Source organism: Chiloscyllium plagiosum, chromosome 8, assembly GCF_004010195.1.
Source record: "Chiloscyllium plagiosum isolate BGI_BamShark_2017 chromosome 8, ASM401019v2, whole genome shotgun sequence".
Classification (NCBI taxonomy): Eukaryota; Metazoa; Chordata; class Chondrichthyes; order Orectolobiformes; family Hemiscylliidae; genus Chiloscyllium; species Chiloscyllium plagiosum.
The window spans coordinates 92,969,755-92,982,594 of NC_057717.1; the positions used below are offsets into that span (position 1 = coordinate 92,969,755).

At 44.0% G+C, this 12,840-nt stretch overlaps 1 protein-coding gene across 1 annotated transcript in view; it reads right to left on the reverse strand.

Annotated features, from left to right (window-relative positions):
• Positions 1 to 12,840, reverse strand: part of LOC122552179 (adhesion G protein-coupled receptor E3-like) — a 55,075-nt gene that overhangs the window by 10,796 nt on the left and 31,439 nt on the right. Inside the window, exons 10-12 of the mRNA XM_043694749.1 lie at positions 10,004 to 10,224; positions 7,944 to 8,010; positions 6,469 to 6,560 (exon numbers count right to left, since the gene is read on the reverse strand). Of these exons, the coding sequence (XP_043550684.1) occupies positions 6,469 to 6,560; positions 7,944 to 8,010; positions 10,004 to 10,224 (380 nt within the window). The remainder of the gene's footprint in view (positions 1 to 6,468; positions 6,561 to 7,943; positions 8,011 to 10,003; positions 10,225 to 12,840) is intronic.

The following is a 12,840-nucleotide window of genomic DNA, read 5'->3' on the forward strand; positions in this document are numbered from 1 at the left end:
TTGCCAAGGAACCATGTCTCAGGGCATCCTTGCTTGCAGCGTATGATATAGACATCGTTGGCTAAGTCGCATGAGAACCTGCCATGTACATGGTGGGAGGTGGCCCCACGCGTAATGGTAGTATCTATTTCGACATTCTGACACGTCTTGCTGTGTCTACCGTGACAAGGTTGTATGGTATTGTTCTGAAAGCCGGACAGTTTGCTACAAACCATGATCTGTTTGTGGTTTATGGCTGTTTACAGGCGGGAAGTGGAGGTGTGGGGAAGGTCTTGCGAGGTGCTGATCCTCATTGAGAACGTGTTGCAGGCCGCGAAGAATCATTGTAATCCTAAATATTGGAAATGATATTGGGAGGGAAAATAAAAAGAAATTGGAAACTTGATATCAGTTTTGAGGATGATATTAGAATCTTTAATAAGGATTGTGATAACTAGACACTGAGAGAAAGCTTGCTGGGCACACTTTCCTCATTCCTGAAGAAGGGCTCATGCCCGAAACGTCGATTCTCCTGCTCCTTGGATGCTGCCTGACCTGCTGCCCTTTTCCAGCAACACATTTTCAGCATTTCTCAGGCTGAACAAAGATTTGTGGAAGAGGTCCCGAGGGGACAATATTGGGATTCTTTGTTTTCCTGATTCTATCAACAGAATCATAGAATCCCTACAATGTGGGGACAGGCCCTTTGGCTAACAAATCCACACTTACCCCCCCAGACCCGTTCCCCTTCCCTATTATCGTATATTTATCCCTGATTAATGCAACTCACCTACACATCCCTGAACACCATGGGCAATTTGGCATGGCCAATCCACTTAATCTGCACATCTTTGGGCTGTGGGAGGAAACCGGAGCACCCAGAGGATACCCATACAGACACAGGTAGAAGGTCCGAACTCCACACGGACAGTTGCCCGAGGTTGGAATCAAACCAGGTCCTTGAGGCAGCAGTGCTAACCACTGAGCCACTGAACCACAATAATCAAGATTTTGCTGTGCAGGGGAACAATTTCAACATTTGAGGGTTATACAAAGCTGGGAAGAATTGTGAACTGTGAGGAAGATAATGTAGAAATTCCAAAGGGCATAGACAAATTGGTGGGGTGGGCAGAGACGTGGCAGATGAGGGTCGATGCAGAGAAATGTGAGGTGCTGTACGATGGAATAATGAACATGAAGAGACATCACAAAATAAGGTGATCTATTCTAAAGGGTGTGCAGGAGTAGGACCATCTGGGTACATATGGATGCAAGTCATGATAGGTGACAGGACAGTTAGAGAGAATTGTTAATAAAGTATAAAGTATTATAAATTTCATAAGTAGGGGAACAGGGGGGTTATGTTGAACTTATAGAAATAAAAGCAAAGCTGCCACTGTCCCACTCTCTCATTACAGAGAGACAACCTGAGAGTCACCATACCTCAGACAAGGAGAGAATCATAGAATCCCTACAGAATAAAAGCAGACCATTCGGCCCATCGAGTCCACACTGACATTCTGATCAGCATACCATCTGGATCCATCCCAGTAATTTACACAACTAACTGGCCTAGCCTGCACATTCATGGACACTGTGGGCAATTTTGCATGGCCAATCTACCAAATCCACTAATTTAGCACAACTAATCCACCTAACCTGCACATCTTTGGACTGTGGGAGGAAACTGGAGCAATCAAAGGGGATGTGCAGAGTTACACGGTGAACGTGCCAACTCCACACACTGGCCAAGTGTGGAATTGAACCTAAGTCCCTGTGAGGCCGCAGTACCAACCACTGAGCCACTGTGCCACCCTGGAAATAAGAGCCTTCATGATAACCTCAGCCAGTCCAGCAGTTGAACCCATGCTATTAATACCACTGACCAGCCATCCAGCCAACTAAGCTACATAGGAGACAGGCTAGAGGTCAGCTGGAATATAGTGCTAAGCCCACACCTTAGGAAGGAAGTGAATGCATTGGAAAGAATGTAGAGGAGCTTACAAGAATGGTTCCAGGGAAGAGAAAGTACACGTCTGTCTGTAGATGGGAGAGGTTGGGGCTGTCAGTCTATGTGACCTTTAATAAATTCCTATTTTGGAAATCAAACCAGTCAGTCTCAAGATTGAATACTGACAGACTCTAACCTCTCACCTTTAATGCATTGTCTGAGCTGAGATGTCACTCTTTTTTAAATAATGTTATCTCAGGAATATAACTTGACAGAAGCTCTGGCATTTACATACTAATAAATCAAAACCTGCATCCCCATTCTAAGTGATTAAAGACTTAACAGCAATCTAGGTTTGTTCAATACATCCCATCAGTTGAATGACACTTTGATCTTTTACTATAAATTCTGTGTCCTATGACCCTGCCCCACTAGCTACCTGATGAAGGAGCAGCGCTCTGAAAGCTAGTGCTTCCAAATAAACCTGTTGGTCTATAACCTGGTGCTTTGTGACTTTTAACTTTTTCCTTGGAGAGACCTAGGGAGGATTAAGCTGAGGGGAGATTTGATAGAAGTTTAGAACAGAGTGAATAAACTGTATCCCCTTATCAATGGATGGAGAACCAGAAAGTGCAGTTTCAAAGTGCTTTTCAAAACAAGCAACTGAGAAAACACGTATGCTACTTTCTCCCCACTCCCACCCTCCTCTAGCTTATCTCTCCATGCTTCAGGCTCACTGCCTTTATTCCTGATGAAGGGCTTTTGCCCGAAACGTCGATTTCGCTGCTCCTCGGATGCTGCCTGAACTGCTGTGCTCTTCCAGCACCACTGATCCAGAATCTGGTTTCCAGCATCTGCAGTCATTGTTTTTACCACGTTTTTCACACAGCCAGTGGTCTGATCTTAGGCTGAACAACGTGGAAGTGTGGTGGAGTAAGGTTCTATCGGGGCATTCTGGAGGGCATTGGCTGATTATTTAAATAGAAACAACTTGCAGGGTCACGCCACAAAATTGGCACCTAGGCAAAATGCTCAGGGTGCCAGTACAGATACAACTGGCCTCCCTCTATATACGGTAACAATTCTGTGATGGGGAAAACAGATCCTGGCCCTGCTATTGACAAATAAATAAAATAATAATAAAATCATTATTATGGTGGAGAGTTTACTGATTCTTAAAACAGAGAATTTTTAGCCGTTTCTTAAAATACTATTTCGCGGTCTTTCTGAGGATGTTCCGAATTGTGGAGCAATGGTTACTATTTGTTTACCCATGTCCTACGGAGTTGCCTGCTATTCATGTCGAATCATTGCAGTTATGTTTATTAACCAGAGAGAGTTAGCATTGTATACAGTGTAGGTGACAGCATAAAACTACAGGGGATATTGATGGACTAAGCGACTGGGCAGAGCTGCGGCAGATGGAGTTCAATGGAGGTAACTGTGAGGTTATCCATTTTGAACACATAAAGGGAAGTACTCTCTAGGTGGTAAGAAGTTACATACAATGGATGTCCAAAGAGACTTGAGGGTTCAGGAGCATAAATGACAGGTGCAGAAAATAATCAAGGTAGCTAATGGAATGCCCGCCTTTATATCTAGAGAACTGGAGTACAAGGATGCAGAAGTTATGCTGCAATTATACAAAATCCTGGTTAGACCCTACTTGGAGTATAGTGAGCAAATCTAGGTACCACACCTTAGTGGGGATGGACTGGTCTTGGACAGTGTAGGTTTACAAAAATGATAGCTGGATGTCAGGGATTAATTTATGAGGAGAGATTATACAAATGAGGCCTATTTTCTCTAGAAATTAGAGGGTTAAGGAATGATCTGATACAAAGAGGAAAAGACAGGGTAGATAAAGATAAACTATTTCCACTGGTTAGAGATTCCAGAACTAGGGACATTGTCTGAGAATTAGGGCCAGACTGTTCAGGAGAGATGTTAGGAAGCACTTCGGCAGATGGGAGTGGATGCTGGATCAGTTGTTAATTTTAAATCTGAGATAGATTTTTTTTTGTTAAGCAAAGGTATTAAGGGATAAGGGCTAAAGATGGATATAGGGGAATTAGGCCACATAATAATGGGAGAGCCCGAGGGGCTGTATGGCCTACTCCTGCTCCTATGTCCCTACATAACATCGCGACACCAAAGTGAAAACACAGACAGTGGAAGCTAGAGTGAAATGCTCCCTCTTGTATTTTGATGTTGAGGTGATGGACAGCTGAAAGCAGACAGACTGTCTAGGCCCCTTGCTGGAGTACTGCGATAGGAACAGGCCTTTCCTCCCTCTGAGCCCATTCTGCAAGGTTTGTTGTCAGTTGTTTCCAGCTGTGGCCATCATGGTCCTTCAGACTATCACTTGTGACCTTTCCCTTAACCTGAGCTGAGTCTTCTAATCACCCGGGAACCTAAACAAGTGCTTGAGCATCAACAGAGCTCTGGAGTACTGTGGACTTCAGATTAAATCAGGAGCCCTAGATCTGGCTCCTAAAGTGTCATTATGAGACCTCTCCATACCCCAAACAATACTGCTTGCTCCCCAACCCCAAACTGGGAGTTTGTAACATGTTTGGCATCAATTAATGATTGCTCAGCTTTCCCCATATTTATTTCAGAGTCACCTCGAGCCTTCACCAAGCTGATATTAAATTGCTGTTAAAACCTATGAAACCATTTTAGTTCAGGATCTGCCTATATCCTGGACACCGTAGCTCAGGTCAAACAGTCAAAGAATAACCTGCTTTTATCTAGCACCTTTCACATCCTTAGGACATTCCACAGCACATTTTTAAAAAATGAAGTCATTTCTGGAGTACTGACACTGTTGTCAGAAAACCGACAGCCAATTTGCACACAGAAATCTCCCGCAAACAGCAATGTGATAATAATCAGATTATCCTTTCTTTCAGTTGTGACATTGATGGAGGGATAAATATTTATCAGGACCTGGGAAAGAATCCCTTTCACCCAGCTCTAAAGCAGCGCCATGAGATGTTATAACTGACAGGGAAGACTGGGCCTCAGTGTAACACCGGAAAAATGGCCCTTCCCAGAACACTTGCTCACTGTCGCGTTGAGATACCAATGTCCTGGAGCAGCTCAGACAACACTTCATTAAGTGATGGGCTTTGTGAGTTTTTTTCACACATTAGCCCATACAACAATCAGAGAGATGAGACAGATGTCTTGACATTTATTAACAACACTATTTCTACAACTGCAGCATCACAAACATAATCAGGTAGAGTCATATAGCACGGAAACAGACCCTTCGGCCCAACCAGTCCATGCCGAACATAATCCCAAACTAAACTAGTCACATCTGCCTACTCCTGGTCCTTATCCCTCCAAACCTTTCCTGTTCATGTACTTACCCAAGTGCTTTTTAACATGTTCCAGCGGGCATCATCATGTCTTGATGATAACTCCTTAATGGGAGATGCAGTGGTAAATCGGTGGGGAGTCATGGTTTGAGTTCTGGGCTGACCAATGCTGTTGTACATTACAGCCACATAGCTGACTGACTGAGTGCACTATACTTACTCCATAATACAGAGGGAGTGACTGGAGGTAAGATGGGTATCGATACGATGGAATACCTCATGCTGAGATGCTATGCCACTGAACTCAAGCTTCAGTGCCTGGATGATCTGAAATCTAGGCTACAAGGTTACACTAAACACAGATGGGATAGTGAAGAAGGTGTTTGTATGCTTTCCTTTATTGGTCAGAGCACTGAGTATCGGAGTTGGGAGGTCATGTTGCGGCTGTACAGGACATTGGTTAGGCCACTTTTGGAATATTGCGTGTAACTCTGGTCTCCTTCCTATCGGAAGGATGTTGTGGAAGTTGAAAGGGTTCAGAGAAGATTTATAACGATGTTGCCAGGGTTGGGGGGTTTGAGGAAGGGGAGAGGCTGAGTAGGCTGGGGCTGTTTATCCCGGAGCGTCGGAGACTGAGGGGGTGACCTTATAGAGGTTTATTAAATCATGAGGGTAAAATCATAGGATAAGGTAGACAAAGTATTTTCCTTGGGGTGGGGGAGTCCAGAACGAGAGGGGGAAAGATTTAAAAGGGATCTAAGGGATAACTTTTTCGCACAGAGGGTGGTGCATGTATGGAATGAGCTGCCAGAGGAAGTGGTGGAGGCTGGTACAATTGCAACATTTAAAATGCATCGGGATGGGTGTATGAATAAGAAGGGTTTAGAGGGATATGGGCCAAGTGCTGGAAAATGGGACTAGATTAGGTTAGGATATCTGGTCGGCATGGATGAGTTGGACCGAAGGTTCAGTGTCTGTGCTGTCCATCTCTGTGAGTCTATGACAGGCAAGTCATGGATATTTGGAGCTCCAGATTTGGACAATTCAGCCGCAGTTCAGCTACCCACTAACCCAAGATGGAGATCAACTTAATAGGTGTAAAAAATGGAGAAGACAATGAATAGGTGTAAAACTGATGTGAGGCATTGGAAATGTAAGTTGCCATTCGGTCAGAAGGGACAAATTAAAGCAAGCTGGTTATATAGTTACCTCTGTTTTCCCAGTGTCTTATTTTCTGAAATGACATCTGACAGCTTCTTTTTCAACGTCATTAATGTTTTGCAAAGGAAGATAAAATTGATCTGTAATTAAGAAGGAAAACAATGTAAAATATTAAATTTTGTAAAAGTGCTCAGAAATGTTAACAGAAGGTATTCCATAATCGAATTGGGAGTGTTAGTGATTTTTATCCCGTAAATCGCTATTCTTCATTAACACCAGGAGTTGTTAGAGTCAGTCCCTTGTACCTACTGGGTTGGCTGAGCTTAGTTGGGAAGTGATTGGGGTGCTTCGGTAGGGTTTTAATATCCCGATTTCAGAGAGGAATACATGGGCAGGTCAGTGTCCGACAAACTCCTTCCGGAAGTGAAGGTGGCTGAAGGCTGAATAAGGATAAGACAAGGGTTGGGTGTCAATTGAATGGTCCCTCTGCACTCAACATGCAGGCTAAGATAAGGAAATAATGCCATTTAGTTGATAAAGCAGAGGAAGACTCCACTATCAATGGGACATGACTGCAGTGAGAATTGCTACCTTCAAGGGGAAGAGATGATAACACAATGGAAAACTGGAACTTGTTGCACTGCATCGATGCTGAGTTACAGGGGATGGAAAATCCTGCAAAAATTGCCTTTGTTGGATGTGAGCAATATAAGAAGAGTGCAGTGGGTAGTGTCCGTGCCTCTGACCCAGAAGCTGTGGCTTTGAATCTCACTTGATGGCCAATGATGGCACGATAGTGATGTAGACAGGCTGAGGGTCTGCCGAGGGAAAGGTTGCAGGTCAACCCGTGACTCCTAATAGGTCTCTGGCAGGTAGCGAGGTCTGATCAGCCACGTGTGATGCCAGTGGGATCCTCTCCATCTCACGTTCTGGTCACCGGTGAACACACTGGCAACCTGCTCAGGGAAAAGCCAGCTGTAGGAGCAGACAGAAGCTTAATCTGCCTCATGTGTCACTAGACATCGGCAGACTATGTGACCAAACTTGGTCTTCTGCACACTGGGAGTTCACTAACCCTTTATTGAGGTCTTTGTCTTTGAGTGCGGGAAGTCGAGTTGAACTATTTAAGCTGAAGGAACATCACAGCCATGAGAACATCTGTCAGAGTGCACTGGAACTTGGTGAGGCATTAACTGTGCAAGACCCAGAATTGTCAATTAAGATACATGTCCAATGTGTTATTCTGAGTGGCAGGTGGTTACAGGGGAGATTGGCTACGGTGTTGTGACTTCATGTACCTCAACAGGAGCTTTGAATTACACTGGTCTCCATCTGTCTCTCTCTCTCTCTCTACCAACCCCCATCAATCCATGTCTCTACCTCCCTGCTGTAACCACCCCCATCACTTACCAACTCCTTCTACCCTCCTATCTCCCATCACTCTACCTCCCACTTCCTCCAAGGGCACAAATCGGAAACTTGTTGCAATAATAGACTGAACTGATGCTTTGAATCAAACTTACAATGCTGATCAGTAGAGCAGGCACAAAGAAGCTGCAAGGAAGGAAATTCTTCGTCGAAAGCCAACACCTGCAATTCGAAGTTCAAAAATGGTCAAAAATGCAACGTCATTTGGAAAGCACCCAGGCTCCTATAACACTACGTTCCATCTCTCCAAAGTGTTAGTTAACTGGCACACCCCTGGCCTTGATAAGGTTCACTTGAACAACTCCCCTGGTTCCCTGGGTTACAAAGAATTTTAAAATCCTTCCTTGCTCATCCAAACTGGGAAATCTTCACTGGCATATCCTACTCCGGATTCCCCACCCAGATTATATTTTTACATTTTTTTAATGGGATGACATGTTGGTCTTCATTGTAAGGCATTGGAACACACCAATAAAAAAGACTCACTACAATTGTAAAGGATTGGGGGGTGGGGGGGGGGGGGGGGGGGGGGGGGGGGGGGGCTGGGTCTTGGAGAGACTGCTTGTGGACCACTGTGTGCTGGTTTGATGTCCATGTTTAAGAAAAAGCTGGACTTGCATTGTAGGTGGTCGATCGAATAGCTCAGTAACTTTGTCCCTGCGAGGAGGCACAGGTCAAATTGGACCCACATTCTCTCGAGTTTAGAAGAATGAGAGGTGATCTCATTGAAAATGTTCACGAATCAGAAGGCGCTACACAGGATATACACCGAAAATTTACACTGGGAACTCGAAAACACAGGGGCAGTCTTGGGATAAGGGACTAAGTGTTTAAAACTGAGATGTCTTTGCTCAGGGGGTGGCGAATCTTTGGAATTCTCTGTCCCAGAGGGCTCCATCACTTAATATATCTGAGGATGCAAAAGTGTATGTTCTGATTTCTTGAGGGACTATAGAGAATGGGTTAAATGTGAAGTTGTAACCCAAGATTAGACACAATGATACTGAACAGGGCTCTCCACCTGCTCTTGTTTCTTATATTTGGGGTTAGCAACTTTTTCATTTGTTCATGGGATGTGGGTGTCGCTGACTAGACCAGCATTTCCTAGGGAAGAGAAGACTCGACCACATTGGAGTCACATGTAGTCCAGCCCAAGTAAGGATAGCAGATTCCTTCCTTAAGGGACATTAGTGAACCAGATGGGTTTTGCCCACAATGGATTCATGCTTGTCATGAGACTGTTAATTCCAGATTCTGTACAGAAATCAAATTCCACCATCTGCCTTGACAGGATTCGAACCCAGTTCCCCAGAACATTATCTGGGTCAGTAGTCCAATGATAATAGCACTATGCTATCACCTCCCCCACCCCTGAACTGCCAGTGAAGCTAATGACGTGGCATGCCATTTCAGTTCAGACTCAGCCATATTGCAGTGGGTCTAGATTGCAAATATCCTCCTCAAAATGAGTGAACTAGTCGGGTCTTTAGAACAACTCTTAAGAGTTTCATGGTCACTGTGAACGTTCAATTCCAGATTGAATTCATAATTCCAAAAGCTGCCATGGTCAGATTTGAACCCATGCTGCTGGGACATTGACTTGGGCTTTTGGGTTATAATCTTTGAAAGTCACCTGACTTCACCTGACGAAGGAGCATCGCTCCGAAAGCTTGTGATTTCAAATAAGCCCATTGGAATATAACCTGGTGTCATCTGACTTCTGACTTTGTCCACCCCAGTCGAACTCTGGCACCTCCCCATCATCTGAGTTACATCCCAGAAGGTGCTAAAACTGGCCTCAGGACCCATTTCCCATGGCCAGGAGGGATCAGTCACTGGGCCTCCACTCCTAGTTACAACCTTATGTGTCTGACTGGAGATTGAGTGTGGTATGTTACACTTGTCTGTTGTCCAAGATACACTGGGACACAATGTCAGGAATCCCTTGCAAAGAATAGCCAGTTGGGTTGAACTATCTACCAAGCTAACTACTCCACGTTGTGAAATCAATACTTCCAGGAGGTAAGGTGCAGCATAACAGACATGTTTAAAAATTCTATGGATGCAACAAGAAACGTATTATGCATCCTTTCTCACAAATCAACGTAAATGCATTCACGTCTCACGAAGATACACTTTAAAAATATAAACTCACGATGATTCAGTGCCATAGCCTTCATGGCTAACTGCTGCTGAAATTGTGACAATCAAAGCTGGAAACCCATAGCCAACCCAAAGCATGTATCGCTTGAGAGGAACCTTTGGGACGAAAACCACCTGCACCATGAGATAAAGTTGGATCCCTTCCAGGAACATCCAGGCAAAGACTGCGAGAAAGGTATAGTGGAGGACACCTGCGATGATTCCACAAAATATCTAAACAGAACAGTTCACGGTATCAGTTCAGAGCTGCAGTGAATGGCACACAGAAAGAGTTAGAAGGAACTTTCATTTATGCAGCACCTCTTGGGACAAAGGATGTTCAAATGCACTTTACAGCCGATGAGGCACTTCTGTTGTCTAATCCTTGTCATAATCATGACCAGATGGCGGCAATTTCATGCACAGCAAGCTCCCATAAACAGCAATGTGCTGATGACCTAGAGGTAAATAGAGGTGAACTCCCCTTTTCACTTTGCAATATTGTCACAGGAGCCTATACACCCCCACTGAGAGGGTGGGGGTATGGGTTCAATGTCTCCTTCAGAAGACTATGCACCTCTAACAGTGCTGCGCACCCTCAGTACTGCAATGGAGAGTCAACCTAAGTTTTGAGTTCAGCCTTAACAAGAGGAACATACACCCACAATCTACAGGAATAAGCATTGTGTTGATGCAGTGAGGATCAGAAAAGGACCTCATGGACAATCTTTTTTCATAATCAAGGAGGCTTAAAGAGCGACAATGTCAGAAATGATCCTGCTCATTACTGAGTCTAAATTAACCTTATCAAACGTTTCTTAAAGGATTGGCTTCCAGTCTCTCCTGAACATTGTGACAACAGAATACATTAATACATCAGTGTGAAATGTACCTGCTGGTTTAATTGAGATGTTGAGCAATACTTTATTGCCTTTGTTAAAGTAGCAGAGGAAGATACACACTGATAGGCCATTCAGCCCCTCAAATCTGTTCTGCTATTCAATGAAATGATGGCTGATTTGTACCATATTCCCATATCCATGGACTTGGACTATATATTCCTACAAGCTGTTGGCTGGCAAATTATTAAATACATAAAAATCAACTGCGTTAAAGTATTCCCTTCTCTCATTAAAGTCCTGCCTTTGGTTTAAAAGTTATCGTCCTTGCTATAGAATTCCCCTGTTGTGCTCTTGTGTGATTTTCTTTAAAACGAAGCTCCCACTCTCACATTGGACTGGTACACGGTGTAGCTTCAATTTATTTGAAAATCCAAGATATATTTGCTCATCAGACAGACAGCTGTACACCAGACCAAACCCATCAAGATATATATATAACCTAGAGCCTAACTTGCAATTTTATCTAAAGGCAAGTGTGAGGAGCAGTGTTATTTGATTGGTCCACCATTAAGCTTTAAGCGAAACATATTTTATTAGAATCATAGAGATGGACAGCATGGACACAGACCCTTCGGTCCATCCAGTCCATGCGAGTGTTATCCCAAACTAAACTAGTCCCACCTGCCAGCACTTGGCCCATGTCCCCCCAAACTTTTCCCATCCACGTACCTGTCCAAATGTCTTTTCAATGTTGTGACTCTACACTCATCCATCACTTCCTCTGGAAGTTCATTCCAGACATGAACATGAGTAAAAAAGTTGTCCCTCATGTCCTTTTCTCCTCTCAGCTTAAAATATGCCCCGTATTCTTGAAATCCCCCATCCTAGGGGAAAGACACTGACCCTATCTATACCACTCGTGATTTTATAAACCTCTATAAGGTCACCCTTCAAGATCCTATGCTCCAGTCCCAGCCTATAACTTCACGCTGTTGACTTGCAAAATTATTAAGTACATAAAAATCAACAGCTTTATTGTGGGAAAGAGGTCCACTTTGAGTTAGAACTCAAAGCCTCCATTCCTGGTAACATCCTAGTAAATCTTTTCTGAACCCTCTCCGACTTACTAATGTCCTTCCTATAACAGGGGGACCAGAACTGGACACGGTCCTCCAGAAGAGGCCTCACCAACATCCCCTACAACCTCAACATCACGTCCCAACTGTACTCAAAATTACTGTCCCCGTTGTTAACTGCCCTGAATGAAATCATTCAAAATCTGAACATTTAGTGTTATAGCGATGTACAGCACGCAAACAGACACTTTGGTCCAACTCATCCATGCTGACCAGATATCCCAACCCAATCTATTCCGTTTGCCAGCACTGGGCTCATATCCCTCCAAATCATTCCCATTCATGTACCCATCCAGATGCCTTTCAAATGCTGTAATTGTACCAGCCTCCACCACTTCCTCTGGCAGCTCATTCCACACATGCACCACCCTCTGTGTGAAAAAGTTGCCCCTTTGGTCCCTTTTATATCTTTCCCCTCTCGCCCTAAACCTATGCCCTCTAGTTCTGGATTGCCCCATCCCAGGGAAAAGACCTTGTCTATTTACCCTACATGCCCCTCATGTTTTCAGTGAACTAAGGGGGTAGTTAATCAACACTACCACTTGATCCTAAATTCCCATGTGCCACGAACAAGTGAACAACTGGCATGCAAAAGGATTTGAGTTAATAAGCAGCTAACATTTGGAGGCCTCAGATGTGATAAATTAAAAAAAACGTGGCTATAAAAATTATTGACTTTAATGGTTAACCTTAAGTACAGGGGAGCAGACATGTTTATATGTGGTTCTGCTTGAGTTGTAACCTGGACAACCTCCAGACATTCTTGCATGTCTCAGTGACCGATACATAGCTATTCCAGTGAGTAAAACTTCTACAAGGGTCCCTGACCTTCGATGTAATGGCTCAGAGGACACAGACAAAGAGGTGGTGGG